Here is an 18,056-nt window from a genome sequence, read left to right on the forward strand (position 1 = left end):
GATGATTCTGGATGCCCCTTGGTTTATAAGAAACACCTAGATCCATAGAGAAGTTAATATCCCTTATATCTCTTCCCTTCTCCTAAATCTAGCTGAGAAGTTCTTTGCCAAGTAACCATCCAAACCCGTTAATCAAGGAAGCCTCGGAATATAATGAAGCAGAAAGTTACAAATATAAAAGACCAATGTCTATCTTAAGTTCAGCTGAACACAGCTAACTTCACTGCCCTCAATGGGCGAGCATATAGCTCACAAACACTCCATTCAAAGTTCTTTCATTACAAGACAAAGGGGAATATGAAAAGCAAACTTCACCCATCTAGCAATTCTGGCTAGATGGGTGAAGTTTGCTTCACCCATCTAGCCAGAAATGTTAATGTTTATGAAAGATGAATATTATTTCAAGTTTAAGTTCACCCAGCAGTTTTGACCTAATATATAATATGCTGCCACTACTTACTGACATCGGTTTTTAGAACTGGTATTTCTTTTATAGATTTAACAACAGTCCTATTCTTTTCCTTCATCATTTTAGTTTGTGAATAGACTTTTCTTACATAGACTTTCCGATAACGTAACTTGTTAATCTTTTAATGCTATTATGATCTTGCAATTATTTCTCTCTCTCTGTATATATATATATATATATATATATATATATATATATATAGAAATCTCTCGTTTTAAGCATTCATGTTTTTCTATTTATACGGTGATTTAATATATATATATATATATATATATATATATATATATATATATATTAAATCACCGTATAAATAGAAAAACATGAATGCTTAAAACGAGAGAGAGAGAGAGAGAGAGAGAGATAAAATATTTTCAGTGTTATATCATGAAAATTAAAGAAAATTGCATTTTAAATATAAGGGGATATAACACTGAAAATTAATATTTCAACTTTCAAAAAATGTATAATGGACGAGCACAGTACATCAAATATCTACGTACTCTTGAGTAAATGCACAAAAAATTAATGAACTTCAAGCTTGTGATGTAAAGAACTAATAATAAGATTAAGTTATTACAATGCCGTATGTTTGTGATGTCATGTAACCCCTCATGCGCACCTGAAAAGTTAATTCAAACTGCGCAGGTCACCGTGATAGCGTCATTGAATGTGGCGAGTCTATTTATGCTGAAGTAGTATGTATTAGAATACTGGCTGTGATGGGCTGTGTAACGTTCGTAGGTAGAAGTATGGCTTCTAACCAGTAAAGTTGTTCTGTTTTAGATGACATTTATGTAGGTATTCACGTGAGTTTATACGAAATATATCGACATTTGGAGTATAGTTTTTTTGTAGAAGTATTCCTTTCTCCAAAGAAATATACGAGTCCCGCTGGTAAGCTATAGCATGCAGTGAGTTGGGAAGGGATATTCGTTGGAAGAACCCTTTCAACGTCATTCAAGATCTAGTCTTCGGTGCCATTATCTGTTCTCGCTGTCATCTCGTATTAGAAACCATCTAGTACAGTTATTCGAAACTTCGTGTGCTTTGTGATTTACAGTTGTGAAAAAAAAGTCGTATCTTTGGTTTTGCTCGCAACTGAGGTTTGTGGAAGTGATGGCCTTATTTCCTGGAATTTTGTCAGTCATCGTATTATCAGCCTTGGCCTCTTTAAAGGTACGTTGAACCGATTTAAATTGTTTTTATAAAATTTACCGGTTATTGTACTTTGCTCGATTTTAAATAAAATGAAGGCCACTTCAGATTAATCAACCATGTCGACTAATTCAGTAATGCTTGGCAGAATACTTCACTTTGCAAATTTTAATGAACTTTACGTCTGAATATGGTTATATATTTTAAGCAATGTAATATATTAAGTGAGAAATGTAGAAAATACTAAAAACGTTAAGGAACATCTACATGTCATGTATAGATGTAGAACTAAATTCTTACCTTGCACTTTCCGAATGCGAAAACTGCACATTCAGCATGAAGTTGCAGGGCAACCTCTTCCTCGTGTGCTACGATTCATTGTATGTAGAGTTGGTATTGCGTAGTTTTCTTTCAGAGGTAGAAATAACACAAACACGTCTTAAAATTTTTAAGTTGGCCATATGCGTAACTTTTTTATTTTATTTTTTTATGAGAACTTATTCTAAGTGAAGGCTTCAGATATAAGAAACTTCACATGACTTATAAATACTACGTAATCCAATTTTATTTAAATATGGGGACACGAATTTAAAGACACATTCATGCAACCAGATTGAAGAGTGTTGTGGTCCCGTTGCTATAACTTGTAAGAGGCTACCATCTGAGTAAATTGCAAGTAATCTACTGAGGGGGACCGGTGTAATATGATCCCCTGAGATGTAGCTTTTCTAGCTTATGCATAAATCCGACCCGCGTATAACCACGAAGAATCGTTAAACTTGTCGAGTATCGAATAATCATAGTGGTGGTCTCGCACTGCAGATAAAAATCACCTCCCACCGGAACAGAACCTTTATACTCTTATGATAAAGGGTATGCCTTTCCATACTTTTGGAAAGGCACACTTATGGGCAATTACACCTACAGCAGCGTATACTGAAGCATGGTGGGATTTGCTTTCTTAGGTGATGTAGCGAGGTCCTTCTGGGATGAGTCCTTGAACTACATGGACATGTCACGTAATATCCGTCTGCTGAAAAATAAGTATACATAAATGAATGACTTCTTGATGTTTTGAAGTGAATTTTGTTATAATCTAACAACAACAACAAAAAAAGCTTTCTCCTAAAATCCCCCCTCCCCTTCCAAGTTATGATACCTCGGCATACACCATTAATACTTTCTTTTAAATCATTATATATATAATGCAAATAACTTAATTTGTGGAAATTGCACATTCTTTGTTTTAAAACTCGTACTTATTTGTTTGGATGCGATAACGCCACAGGTACAACTGCCTCCTGTTGTTATCACCTGCTTTGGAAAGCTGTTTCTTCCTGATTTGTGATTGATAAACGAGTACATATTGAATAAATTATTGCATATTCTAAATATGAAAAGGTTACATTGATCAAACGAAAAAAAAAAATTGTTTTGAGAAATCTCGGTGGAGCGGAGTATATAACTGCAGTAATGCGATATACAGTACTTTGACTACAGGTATTAAGAGTTCTTGTTTGCTTTGAAGGAGTTGTGTAATATGCATATATAAACACGTCTTTAAATTCGTGAAAAATGTTATTTCCACAAATTAGCACTCGTAATGCTCAAGTCAATCGTTACTAAGACATTTGTATTACTTTGTTTTTGGCAGTAATTCTAACCATCATATCTCGAAAGATGTTTTGTCACTCTTTCTAAACCCCAACATGTTTAGAGATGTAAACATTTTTGTAACTTATACTAAGCTGAGAATACGTGGAATAGACAGCCATAGCATTTCATTTCTATTTTAATTGAGCCTAACATGTAAGGGAGGAAAAATTATAATACATACACAAAAAGGGAAGGTTTCGGTTTGCTGGGAAAACTTCGATTTTAATTTTTGTTTAGAAGCAAAATTAGTTTAATCCTTCACTTTTTTCGTAAGAAATTAAAGCATATTGCACCATTTTGGCTTTGTTGGTTGTCAACAACAAAACTGGAGTGTATTTTGTCTTCTGGCCGGTTTGCTTCTTTTTGCAGGAAGACCAGACTCCTTGAGGTAAACTCCCTTAGATCTCATTTAAGACTAACTTACCTATTAGTTGTCTATGTAAACATTGCTATAATTTAACAGGCATTTGAAATCCAGGTTTTTCTAACCATCAATGCTATAGAAGTGTCAGACATGACTGACAATACAAATCTCCATAGTTCTGTTGATATATTATAGACAGTGTGCTCTAGGTGGAAAGCCCTGGGTTCATATTTCATTTAGAATGGAGAACTTTTTTTTTATTAGGACTTCAGTTGGAGGTGTTGGCCAGTCTCTTACATAGGTGGCAGGGTTTTCCCTCCCAGAAACTGGGGTTTTTCATCTTGCAAAACAGGAAAACTGACCACAAGAATTTACAGCCATAGCACACAATGCAGATAGGATTAACTAAGTAGCACATCATAAACCATATCATGTTTCTAAGGAGGATTACTTGGTCATGACATGAACAACACAAAAGGAAACATTTGATAATACTTTTGCTGCACATTAAGCAGCTTATGCTTAGTTCATTCAGCAAAATCATGTATCTCTATTTGCTTTTGTAGGTATTCAGATTCTTAATTCAGCCAGTAATGAATTGGCATCAGAATTTTTGAGTATTAGGCATTTCTCTTGTCATTTGTCTCATCTCATCTTCCTTATCCCTCTTTTACCTTGTGGTGTCGAGGATTAGTTAATCATCAGACTTCAAACCATTCACAGGATAAGGTGGTCAGCCCTACACCCCAGTGTATCCTATGTCCTGTAGTGTTGAGTTCTCAAGGCTGGTTTGCGTCCTTTGCGGGATGATAAACTGGAGGAAAAAACCCTGCTGTCCACACCCAAGACTGGCTAACTTGGCTTTGGCTGAGGTAAGATCCTTCAGCTCCTCACGTCACTGACTGGAATCGAACCTAGGACACTCCTTCCCCAGACATATGGTTGAGAAGCGCACAGCCACTAGGCTAACCGTGCGGACTGTCCATATCTAGTCATTTGTAGATTTTTTTTTTGTGTATTCGCGTGCCCCCACTATCTGAGGTTTGTTCAGGGGAATTAAAAATATTTCCCCAGTTATAGGGAAATGAATTGTAACATTATTCAATTTTGGTTTATTATTGAAGTTATTTATAGTACCTTACTGACTTATTGGAAGATTTTGGCTTTAGAGTAACTTGAAAGAATAAAGCATCAAATTTTATGGCATGGGAGAGCATATGAAATGGATATATCAGCCATACTTTTGCAACTTTGTTCTGCAATCTTTATCACATCTAGTCATTATTACAGAATATTATCCATAGATATCTAAATCTTCTACCTCCTACAACTCAAACTGATTGATGTCAGTTTGAGTTAAAGGATGCAACTTTAAAGGGCTTTTCAGCTGGAGTGTTCACATTATTCCTTTCTTGTGGTAGAGAGAGAGTACTGCTTATAGCACCTTTTGATGTCTACTAGAAATTGTCCTCCAGTCAGACAGATAGTGTGAAACATAATTGTACATCTACATCAGTCATGGTCTTGGCTTTTGGCATAATACTAAATCTCTTGCTAAAGATTAATCACTCTAGTTACTTAAGCTTGTAGTAATACTTATGTTAGATTTGCATGACATTTATTCCAAGACAAGTGAAGTGGTTTTTAATTTTTCAGAAATCTTCACACTAGTTTCTTTCTTTGCCTGGGCAGAGTTGCCATGTGGGATAACTTGAGTTACCACACAAATCGTGTGTGTGTGTGGGGGGGGGGGAGTGGTATTGTATGTTGAAGCTTTTGTATACACAAATGTTTGTCATATTTACTGATTGATCTTAAATTTTAGGAAAATCGCAAATACTTAATTTGTTAGTAACACATTTGTTAAAGCAATTGGTATTTGCTAAGTAGATTCTCTCCACTTGGGTAAACAACCTGCAGATTCAAATCTCAATGTAGCTTAAATGTTTGAATGTCTTTAGGTGGTAGATTATCATAGCCTGTTTGGATACCACCTTGCTTATTAGACTGAAAGTGACTTAAAATTCTGTCTGGTCTCTAGAGCAAGATTTCTGGATTATGTAATCCTTAGCCTACATGTAATGTTAATGAGGAGGACTCTCTTTTTTTTAGTTCAGTCCTAGAAACATGAGTTTAGGTTTGCCATGTTTTCGATCCTGTCTAGAACATAAGGAACTCTTAGGCTTCTCAATTAAATACAAGTTAAGCTGATCTCGTGGAAACTGAGTTTTTCCCACAAAACAGGTGGACAAACTGAAGAACACATGAAATTCAGATATGTAATCTTAATCACTTCTGCTGTAATTCCATCTAAACATAAACAAGTTTATGTACCTACTTACCTACAAAAAAGGTTAGTTTTTTTGTAAATGGGATTATCATAACTTGTCTGTCTTTGAATGCCATTTTTTTTTTATCTCAACTAAAACTTGAGCAAGTAAAAGAAACCAGTCTGTTTTCAAATGACTTTCTCCAAGCTTCTTAGCTAGTCTGCTTGATCATATTGTGTGTTGCGTTAGAAGTTCGAATCCCGTTGTGGTGGATTAAATACTTCACTTTGTGAAAGTCTAAGTATTTAAGTGGTGTGAGACTGCTTTACATCTTTTAGAAGCTTGAAAGATGCTTAATACAATTTCCTTGCTCTAGACTGTCCAACCTGTAGTCCACCAAAATACTAAATATGAAACATTTTAAAAATCGAGGTTCAGATGTAAATTAAATTTCATATCTTATCATAAACAATCTTACAGATCAAGAGATGTACACAGCCCATTGTTAGAACCTGAAGAGCAATTGAATTTGGCAATAAACTTGCCATGCTATGTTTTTAAATAAATGGAATGCAGTTGGATCATTCTTGGAAAATCAGGTTCAGCTTCTACAAGGTGGCCTATAAGTTATGGAACATGCTGTAGAAAGGGCCCCATCTTCATGAAGCTTATGCAACTGCATAAGTTTTTTAACATCGCATTTTTTTTAGTAGTTGTGAATAGCTTATGTTCTACTCTTTATAACTTTGGCAACTAGAAAGATGCTATGAGCTAGTGGCAAATTCCATGTGATGACTTTCCAAAAATGACAGATTGCATTTTCATTTTGGTGTGCTCATCTGCCAGCATAAAATCTTCCATGCAGTCAACATTTTCCTTGCATTAAAAGACACTGCTGGGGGGGTAGAAAAGTTTCATCACCTAGTGTGATCACTTTGGAAATCTTGAGGTGGCAAAGTTCCATGTTTTGAATTCTAGAGCAATCTTTACCTTATCTTTTCTAGTATGTAATATGTGCTTTCAGAGATGCCTTACATCATGGGGGGATCAGTTATTACATTTTGTGGATAAATATTTTATCCACAAAACACTAAGTCAGTGGCGTGGCTACGGGCGCAGTCCACCCTTTTTTTTATTTTATTTTATTATTTGTTAGGCCCATATATAGGAGGTTGGCCGGTCAACCCATAGTACGTTAGTACCGTATATGGGTGGTGGGTTGCGAAAGAAGAAACTTGTTTACATTAGATTTAAACACTTGTATGTTGTATGTATTCCTTGGGAAATACATCTGGGGGAAGACTGTTTCATGGTACTGCAGTAGCAGGGATGAATGAGGAGAAGAAACTTGTTCTGTGGGTTTCGAGGTGTACTGTAAAAGGATGTTGGGCGGCAGCTGTACGTGTTCCAATGGGCTTAGTACAAGGTGGGGGAATTATTGATGCTGTTTCAGATGAACCTTTCCCATGGAAATATTTATAGAATATACAGATTGCAGAGACCAAGTGTCTATGTGAAAGTGAGTTGGTGAGGGATGGGTCATTTATTAGTCTAATTGCTCTCCTCTCCATTGAGTTGAGCATTTTGAGGGAGCTTTTTGGAGTCCCACTGCAGATGTGAGAGGGTATTCGAGAGCTGGGCAGATTTGCGACTTGTATAGTGTTAACAGCTGTTTAGAGGTGAAGTAGTGTCTTGAGTGAAAGAGAGAACCTAGTTTTTTCGAAGCTGAGGATGCAATGGTTGTGATGGGTTTATGCCAGGAGAGGCTTGATGTCAAGGTAATTCTGAGAAGAGAAATTTCATCTTATCTGAGAATTTGAGTGTTATTGAAAACCATGCTGGGGGAAAATAGTTCTTTTTTGTGAGAAATAAGACAGAACTGGGTTTTACTAGTGTTGAAGTTGATGAGGTTATCTGAGTCCTATTGGCAGATGGCTTGGAGGTCGGAATTAAGGGCAGTGGTGGTTGATGTTCTGTGGGTTGAGGTGAGTTGTGTAGAGTAGGGTTTTTCAAATGAAAGAGAGGAATGTAATGTGCTGTCGTCTGCAAAACTGTGTATTGGGTTAAAGGTCAACTGAAGTAAGTCATTGATATATAGAAGGAAGAGGGTCGGTGAGAGAACTGAACCTTGTGGGACCCCAGCATTAGTTGGATGGTGAGAGGATAGGGAGCCATCTACCATCACACATAGTGTGCATCCAGACAGGAAGCTGGCAATCCATCTGCAGAAGTCCTGAGGCAGTCCAAATGATGGGAGTTTGCTTATTAAGCCCTTGTGCTAGACTTGGTCAAAGGCTTTGTAGATATCAAGTGCAACTACTTGGAATTCACTGAATTTCTCCATGGCATTTGTCCAGTGATGGGTGATGTATGAGAGTAGATCTCCTGTTGAACAGCTTTGATGGAATCCGTACTGGTGGTCGCTTAATAGCCGGGTACCTTCAAGGTAGATTAGGAGTTGAGAGTTGATGATTTTTTCCATTACTTTAGATAGGACTGAAGTGAGGTGAGATAGGATAGTAGTTAGATGGCAGTGATTTGTCACCTTTTTTAGGAATGGGTTGAATATAGGCCAGATTTTGGGATATATACCAGTGGAGTAAGAGAGTGTGTGCAGGTGACATAGGATAGGAGTCGGTTCTGATGCACAGGCCTTCAGGATAATTGGAGGAATGCCATCAGGGCCAGGAGACAACAGGTTTGTGATGTCTTTTTGGCAAAAGGACACAGGGGGCATTGTATGTTGGGCAGTTGGAATAACTGGAGGGCATTTGCCATCGTCAGTTATGTGTGCATTGGAGGCAAAGTGTGATGCCAGGAGATTAGCTTTTTCTATGGGTGATGTTGCTGTTGGGTAGCACTTTGCATTTAAGAAATCTTGCCACGCTGTCATATGAACAGCAACTGAGTGGTAGACTTTGACAATGTTATCTTGCTAATGGAAAAGCAAGAAAAATAACATTTTTAGAATGTTGGAATTAAAGTTTTTTACTTCAAAAATAAATTGTTTTAATTTTTCCTTATATATCGTTTTGACTTTTTGTAGTATTTTTGATGTGTATTGAGAGAGAGGCTCTCTCTCTCAATTTTTGATGTATTTTTGATGTGTATTGAGAGAGAGGCTCTCTCAATACACATCAAAAATACTACATCACTGCTTTAAGTTATTCTGCATATTGGCTGCTAGATGGTATACTAGACTGAACCTAATAGCACTACTTTAAGAGGCTTTTAAGTCAGATACTGAATCATGTTGCCATGTGCCTGCAAAAAGTTGAGTAAAATCTGTTTCTTAGCATAGAATCCATTACATTACATTATGTATTTAATGTTCATAACAATTTCAGTTGAACCTTAAACATCCATGGAAGAAACCCCTTCGAGATGTACTTCAGAAATATTAGTCTTTGTTCATTTCCAGTATGCCAAACTACCCCTTTTTCTAATGAATAATAATTGTACTTTCTGCTTTTTCACTTATTACTTCTCCAATGGGAGAGGTCATTATTATGACCCAAAAACCCATCCTAGGAGGGTAATGGATGGCAGTGCTTTAGCCAATGAAGTTCTAACTGAGGCTCAGCTATTGCTGTGACCCTCTCATGACCAGAGCTTTATATAGCTCAATAACACCTTATCCTTACGCTATTCTCTACAGATAATAGGAATATGAAAAGCATTATTGCTTCACCCCTTTAAGCCAGTCCTTTTAAGGACTACTTCTCCAATTGTTTTATTTTTATGTGAAAGGTGAGATTTATGCATCTGCTATCCTGAATGTCCAGCTTAATTTATTGTTTTGACCTTTAATTAAACATCTCAGATTCATTTGTCTATTATTATGCTAATATCATCATTTGGAACTTCCTGCTTTTTTTTTTTTTTATATCAGATATACAAATTTTTTTTGTCTTCCAACTTTCTTTGTAAGATCATGTTTCTTGAAGATCTTAAAGGCCATAATTTCAACTACATTGATCTGGCAGGGAGAGATAACACATTTACTATCGGCAGTTATTCACACACATAACAGATAGCACTCTAACATTAATCTCTTCATTATCAGAGAAACCTAAATATATTTGTCCTTTAGTTGGTTCTGATCACAACTTATTGTTGACTTCTCATGAAGTAATACAGGCAAAATCACTCGGTGTTGCCTTGAATGTATGAGTCAGATGATCTCATTTTCTTGATTGGATTGTTTAGGTCATTTGATCTAAACATATGCATCACTGAAACAGTCCATAAGAATGGAACATTCATTTCCCATCCAGTTTAAATTCTCATATCTTATCTAGGCCTGTCTTTTTTCATCTCCAAGAAATCTGCTAAGGCTATTCAAGAGAATCTTCTCATAACTGGCTTTCATTAGAATTTTCCTTTTATGCTGAAGCCTGAAATAGTTGCAAGTTATCAACATATCCAAAGTAAACTTGAAAGTGATAAAAGCAGTAGACTTGCACAATGGCCATCATGCTTTGATTCTTTGCTAAAGCTATTAGCAACTTTTGTTCTCCTCTTTTGCACTTAGATAGTTCTATTGCATTGTTATCCATAGCAAAGAAAAATCTTTCTTATCCTTATTTCAGTTCTTACATTAATGAACTTGGTGAATGTCCTATCATTTCAAATGTGCAACATTGTCTTCTGAGGCCCTTTCCTCCACTTTAACTTCCCCATCCTAGATACTAAAGTCCTGAATGTAAATGCACTCTCTCTCTCTTTCCTCATTTATTCCATATTTGTGCTTCAGGATTGACCTAAGGTTAAGAATACCACTCAGTAAAAGAACTAACTTTGGTAGTTTAGCAAGTAGCTGTCTGTATACTGAAGTTGCCATATGTTTATAGATTACTATTAATAAAGTTATTTTTAGTTTTATCAACTTGATGCTATCTTTTCAGCAACTTCTCTTGCATTCAAAATTCTTTATATAAGCCATAATGCTTGCTAATTAATTATTTTTCTTTGGTTTGATCATTTATCATAATACAAAAGGTAAAGTACACTTTATTTCCCATATTTCTATTCAGCGTAATTAATAACCGTTGTTTGAGAGATACTTGCCTGAGAAATTTGGTCTAGTGCAGCATGGAATTGATGAATTGACACTGATCACAGAATCTTCTGGTTTAAAACTCGCTACTCATTGATTTCTCATCAGATCCCCCCCCCCTCCCCATATGTGTTTTTAGCAGCACGTATCAGCTGTCAATAATATACAAGTTTACATTGGCAGTGGATCTTGAACATCACTAATAAAGATACATTTTCTTTGGAAGAGAGCAGCGAAGGGAAGCTAATTTGAATATGTATGTGTACTCTTGAAAACAATACAAGGACATTGTTATGGAGTGGTATGTATGCTCTTATTTGAAGGCTGAGAGTTTAATCTCATTTTTGTGACTTCTGTTTTATGATCTGTTCTAAATAGAATTTCTACTTCATAAATGTTTAATAATCACACTATTATACTCATACTAGCAACTTATTCAGCTTCTCAGTAATCACCTTATACTGTGATCTTCATTCTTGAGCAAAATCTACAAGGCCATGTGTCACTACTTGACATCACAAAGGATAGTAATGCAGATTACCTGTATATGTGTATAACTACTTTACTAAAATATTCAAAATCCTGTTATATTAATTTAAACTAAAGTAATATACCATGTTTAAAATAAGCATAGAAAAACTTGCTGACTTAAACTTCCATTGAGGTATAGGGAGCAGCATAATTATGCAATGCACTAATAGAGTGATCAGATTCAGAATAATCAGTTCTGTATAGGACATGCACTCCTTTTTTCACTGCTATTGATGACAAACTTATTCTGCATGTTTAATTAGCAGTCAAAGGTCATTCTGGTATACCTATATCCTATTATTTAAGGCAAAAATTTGAACTAAATACTGTGGATGGATCCAGCTCACTCAAATATGTAACCTCAAATGTATATTAAGATAAAATTTATCAAAAACAAGTCAATTAGGAACTATTTGTGATGTTTTATCCAACTTTGCATTTGAAACAACTTTAGTATAAATTAATACTGATGGAGCACAAAAGCACTCTTCAGGAAAAACACAACTAGTGGAAACACTTCAAAATTATAATGGAAACAATGACTGACTGTTAGGTAGAAGTGTGCAGATTCCAAAAATAGCTTTGGATGCAAAGTTTGCATCAGCAATAAAATGCATTTAATCTCAACAAATAGAGGCATATTCCCTGCTCAAAAAAAAAAAAAAAAAAAAGTGAAACTGTACATTAGTGATTGTTGGTCGATTGTGGTTTTAGAAAACCACCTTTAAACCGGATGGTTAAACCCCATCAGAGGATGCTCACTAGGAATTGCTTTTTATTTTCCTTTTTTTTTTTTTTTTTGGTTAGTTGTGCCTTTTTTTTTTTTATTTGTACTGAGGGATGTTGGTTTGAATTGAGCTAAATAACACTGGCTTAAAATAATTGTCCTTATGATTTTGATAGCATTTTAAACAAAACATACTGCATGATCTAGATTTTCCATTACCAACTTTGCATTAATTTGTTGGTCAGTTTTGTCTTGACCTGGAGAATAACCAAATCTTTCTGCAGACGACCAAAGTTTTAAACACATTTTTTATTTGGTAAGATTTTCAGATAGAATTAAATCTTTTATAGGAGTATCATTTGCTGGCCTTGTTATCACTGTTTTTTACTTGTTTGCTGGTTAGCCATGGGTTTGAGTCTCCTTTTGGACATGGATGTTTGAATGTGTTCAAGATGTAGATGAATTTGTTTAGCATGAGATGCAGTTTATTGGAGGTCGGAGGCAGCTCAAAGTTCAGTGGTTAGTCTCCAGAGCACTTGAAGCAACAGACTCCTAGACAACCAATGATCCTAATCTAGGTTCCCAGCCTTCACGGATGTGATTTTAGATTTTCATAAGTTCATGATTATTCAGTTTGATTTTGGCTTGAGTCTAAGAAGCTACAATTTGTATTACTATATCCAAATTTCCATACCCTCATATTTTTTGAATGAGGGTATGATATAATGGAACATAGTAATTCTGATGTTTCAGCCTAATAAGTATACTTAGGTATTAATGCCTCTGTACTTTAAAGCAAATTTAGTCTACACATGATATGGTTTATCAATTTCCTTATGGCACAGTTTATTTTTTACTGTTTATTCAGAATAAATGTGTGTGTTGCATTGATAATGTTGAGTTTAATCAGATTTGGCTGTTTTCAGGGTGTGAAATTGTAGCTGAACAGAATATACTGAATGTAGGTTATAAGTAGGGAATGTGCATTTATTTAATCACGGGTTCCTTTTCCACTCTGATTGTCAGTTACTAGTGCTCAGTGGTGTAGCTAGAGCTTTTGCCTCGCCTCTCAATACACACCAAAAATACTACAAAAAGCCAAAATGATGTAGAGGGAAATAAATTAAAACACTGTTTATTTTTGAAGCAAAACTTTAATTTCAACATTCTAAAATGTTATTTTTCTTGCTTTTATGTTAGCAAAATAGTCTGATATTGGCGAAGTCTATTTCATAGTAATGTAGGTAATTCTTAATCAATTTTATTTAGAAAAACTCCTCTCACAACTAGCAACACTTAACAGCAATTGTGAGGGAAATTAAAATTCGCAGTAGTATTAAAATATTTGGAAATAAGTTCTCGAGACTATTTTAGAATTAACTGCAAAAGTTCAAAAAGGTTCCAAGTGCTGCCCAGGGCGGACTGCATCCTCCCCTAGCTACGCTTCTGCTAGTACTTGATGGCTGTAGAAAATGTCTGGAGAATTTCAGTTCCAATGAAATTTTTCTTTTCATATATCTTTTCAAACGTCTTTTCTGATCTCTGCTGTATTTTTGAATGAGTAAGCGAAACTATTGAAAATAGCTGTTCAGCTTATTACTCAAAATATTTATAGGTTGAGGAAAAAATTGTGTGCAGAATTACTTGCATAGCTGCAACGTGATGCATACAAAAGAAAGTTTCTCCAATGGTAGAGAATTAATGAAGACAAGTTTGAACAATTTGCTTTCAGATCAAATGGCAGGATTACTGCTGATGTATGAACAGTCATTGATAGATCCAAAAATTCATTCAGTACATGAAATGGTTAGACAGAAATGCCTGTTAACCTACCTTGAGCAACTTTATTTCTTTGCGAGAATTTCTTGCATACAGAAGTACCAACACTTTTTTTTAATTTAATTTTTTCCCAATATGAAAGAAACAATTCATGAAAGGTTGTAAACTTATATTAGTATCATAAAGTAGGCTCAGGATTAGATAATCTGGGAATTCCTTACGAATTCCCAGATTATCTAATATGAAAAAATTCCCAGATTATCTAATATGAAAAGGTCATCAAAATCTCATCTAATAGATGCTATTTTGATGACCTTTTTGATATGAGAAACTTCATCTTGTTTGTTGATTGGGAGGGGGATATATAGTAAGTCACCCGTTTTGACAATACGGAAATAAGCAGCATGTAATAGTTCGTAATCAAGTTAAAAGAAATCTTTTAGATAATCTGCCTAAAGCAACGTAACTAGGGTTAAGCCATGGAATGTAAGGTAAATGTACAACGTGTTATTTATCAGAAAACCTGCCTCTTGGGTATGGGATAAAAATATTTATAGATCTTATACAAGAATGCCGATCTCTCACCTTTTATTTAGGACACGTGTTGATTTGAGTTATGTCTGGTTATCCTTTTACCAAAATTGAACTGAGTTTAAAAAAAAAAAGAATATAGCCGATTTTTTGCATGGTCATTAGTTGCCTGTTATTAAAATACACCCCTATGTTATTGATAGAAACTTTACTTTTTTGTTCCTAACAGAAAAGTAAATAGATATTTATGAAAGAAACGAACCTTCGTTGCTCAGTTGTAGACGATTCCCTGCTAGTTAGAAAGACTTTCTTTCGCATCCCCTGTAATAGCATCAAAGAATTTTAGCAGGGCTTTTCAACTGTGAAGGCGCGTTAACCGGTCTCATATGAAGGTAGCAATGGAAAGAAATAATTAATACTCGGGAAAAATTTCACTAAGTTATCAAGGAGTATCTTCAGATTTGAATTTGAAGACACAAGTAACCATGTAGTAAAGCTTTTTTAGGCCTGAAGCATAAGGTTACTTCGCCGAGAAAATATCCCTGTTTGGCGATTTTTGCTTTAGGGAAAGCGACATCCATCCCTTTTTTTGAAAACAGACTGAATTGTAAAATTAACATCTTTCCAAACGAATGTTGTTGTGTTTATAGGTATCATCTATTTTTTTATATATATATTTTTAAACCAGATCGTGGTATTTAATGCAATTGTTCCTTAGAAACAAATAGCTGTAGACAAATCATATTGACTAAATTAAGTAAACTACAGGACAAGAGATCTGAAACACCATTGAAGACTAACTGGCAGAAATCAGTTCTCCGCAGTCTAGAAGAATCTTTCAGCGCGATGACCAATTGATCCAAGAGTCTTTAGTAATAAGTTCAGGTGTATTTTTTAACGGAAGAAATGTCGATAGAGTTGACCTCCTTATCAACATAGTATTAATTTAGCATACCCTATTATAATACAGTTATATGCACTCTGAAAGGAAGTGTGCTTTGCATTATGGGATGCTAAGACAATTAATGTGAAGTCTTGGAAATTTCTTTGAAGACAGACATGACCGAATAATGTCAGCTTACGTCTTGATCTTTCTTCACATAAGATCGTTGCTTCGTTTTTCATTCAAACCAGTCCCATCCATTGTATCCAGTAACTAGAGTATGAGCTTAGCATCACAAGCTTTCGTACTGAAATACCCCCCCCCCCACACACACACTTCGGCATCCCTGAACTAAGTTTTATGCACAAACTTGGCAGCCTTCCAGCTGGCTTATGCAATCTTGGGAATTCCCGTGACTTTCATTTGATAGGTTTTTTCATATCCATCAGATCAACTAACTTTATGAAAAGGTATCTGAATTTGAGAGAGAAATGATAGGCGATTCAAATTCAGTAAATTGTTATTGTAATTCACTTTCGCCCGCTTGGTAGCGACATTCCATACTGTGAAATGGAGACATCTTTGGCACCCAATATCCATAGCTAAGTGCAACGTTTGAATTTTCACAGTTGTTGCTTATTCAAACGAAATGCATTCACTTTCAATTTATTTTTTTATTTATTTAATGGTTCCAACAGTTTGATCCACTCCGTAGTTGAACAAGAAGAAAAGTACTCCATGAATGAAATAATACAGAAACGCAAAACTCGCCTGCATTGTGCAGTTCCCTTTAAGTCACTTAATGCTGTAAAATGAGCTCAGTACTTGAATGTCACTACGTGCATATAAATGTCGGAATCAGTACGGGGGAAAAAAATTACAACTTTTTTTTAAATCGAAAGTCATCGAGGGACGAAGCAAAATCGCCTTAAAAAAATGTAAAAATGCAACTTTGACTTAAGATGACTGCTGTTTATATAGAACTTTTTTAAGAATTCACGAAGATTCTACAGGGGGGAGAGTAGATTTCCGAAGTCTCAAAAGTGGAAATTTACTATTTACCTTCTGTTTACATTTTCAACTCTTGAAACATATCAACATTTCTGATGCACTATTTGGATCAAGAAGTGTGCTGATATCTGTTGAGACTCCTTGGTCATCTGGCTTAATTGCAATTTCGCGAGCAGAATTTCAGGAACCCGAACACTGACTACCATGGATGAACCAAGAATTACGCATATCCAGAAGAGATTCCTGGTTTATCAGATATCAATATTCTATATGAAGAAAATTCTAAAATGGAAATCGTGGCGATTTCGTAATTTTTACACACATCAGTAAAGTATTTGTGGATATTTGTTCGAAGTACACTGTACTACAAAAAGTAAAACAAATATAACAAGGAAATTCTATCTGGATAGAAAAATCTTAAAAGCTTTTAACAAAAAGCATTTAAATATTATTGAGAGATGTTCTCCTCTTAATAAATCCCGATTGTTCATGTTCTGATTAAGTATACTTTAATGAATTTGATTTCCCATTCGTTTCCCCCGCCTCCCCCCTGGATATTACATTATATCTGCATTATACTAGAAATGCATACTTACGAAATTCTGAATATGTCAAAAGTATTCTATGCAGATATTTTTAAAATATTCTCGATGACTGACATTGATTAATGTGACTGGGTTCTCTGCGTGCATGTTTAAAATAATCCTGAGCTAGCGGTTCAATCTGTGATATGAAAGGTGGGAAACAACTACATTCGGTCGAAAGATGTTAATCTTCAGGGTTATTTTAAGCACGTGCACGCAGAATCCAGTTCCATTAATCAATACAGAACTTAAATTACGCATTGAAATTAATAGAAAAGATTAAGTTAACAAATTACAGAACTAATGAAAGTTTACATCTTCAGCGTTTTTGACATCTCATTTCGTTGTCATTTATGGTAATAAATTATTGTAGTTAGTCTGTTTTGTTTAAACTTATCCACTCAAACTGAGTTAAATCTGGCCATTCTGGTGTCAGCTTCTTATACTTGCTTTTGTTTCCGAACATACTCGCACAAAAATATTATCTAGCGGGGGGGGGATATAATTACTGTTCACTTCATTCTAAATCATACGAATCTAAGTTATTTACTATAACTGTTAAATGGACTCTTACAGCATACTAAATTCGTTTTATGGTGGACATTAAGGAATTTCTTTGTAACGGAGAACCAGCATTCTTATATTTGAACTTGTATTAGGAGGAAATACAGTATGCATAATAATCTTCCTCCTTAGTCCATCTGCTAAAGGGGAGGAACCAGTATCGTCGACTCGGCGTAGCAGAGAGGCAGCAGCCCCATGGCGCGTCTTAATAAGGGCGCTCGTTCAGCCATATTGCGGTAGGCGCGGTCGCTACACTAACAATTCCTGTTAGCGTAGCGACCGCGCCTACCGCAAGTGCGGAAAGAAGTTTTTCCAAGCTTAAACTGATTTAAAAATTTATTTGCGAACAGCAGTGACCCAAGAAAGATTGGTTGGTCTAGCAACTATATCGATAGAGGCAGACATAGCTTATAATTTAAATTTAGAAGAGCTAATAAACCGTTTTTTTGTGCGATATGCCTGTAGAGCAAACA

General features: G+C 35.3%; 1 protein-coding gene across 1 annotated transcript in view; it reads left to right on the plus strand.

The window, feature by feature from the left end:
- The first annotated feature begins 1,196 nt into the window (after window positions 1-1,196).
- The window catches only part of LOC150106928 (NPC intracellular cholesterol transporter 1-like), a 920,722-nt gene continuing 903,862 nt past the window's right edge, over window positions 1,197-18,056 (plus strand). The window contains exon 1 of the mRNA XM_090393507.1: window positions 1,197-1,645. Coding sequence (XP_090249633.1) covers window positions 1,586-1,645 — 60 coding nt within the window. The 5' untranslated portion in view covers window positions 1,197-1,585. The remainder of the gene's footprint in view (window positions 1,646-18,056) is intronic.

Source organism: Typopeltis vanoorti, chromosome 5 (assembly GCF_054136105.1).
Source record: "Typopeltis vanoorti isolate ZY-2024b chromosome 5, IOZ_Tvanoo_1.0, whole genome shotgun sequence".
NCBI classification, from domain to species: domain Eukaryota; kingdom Metazoa; phylum Arthropoda; class Arachnida; order Uropygi; family Thelyphonidae; genus Typopeltis; species Typopeltis vanoorti.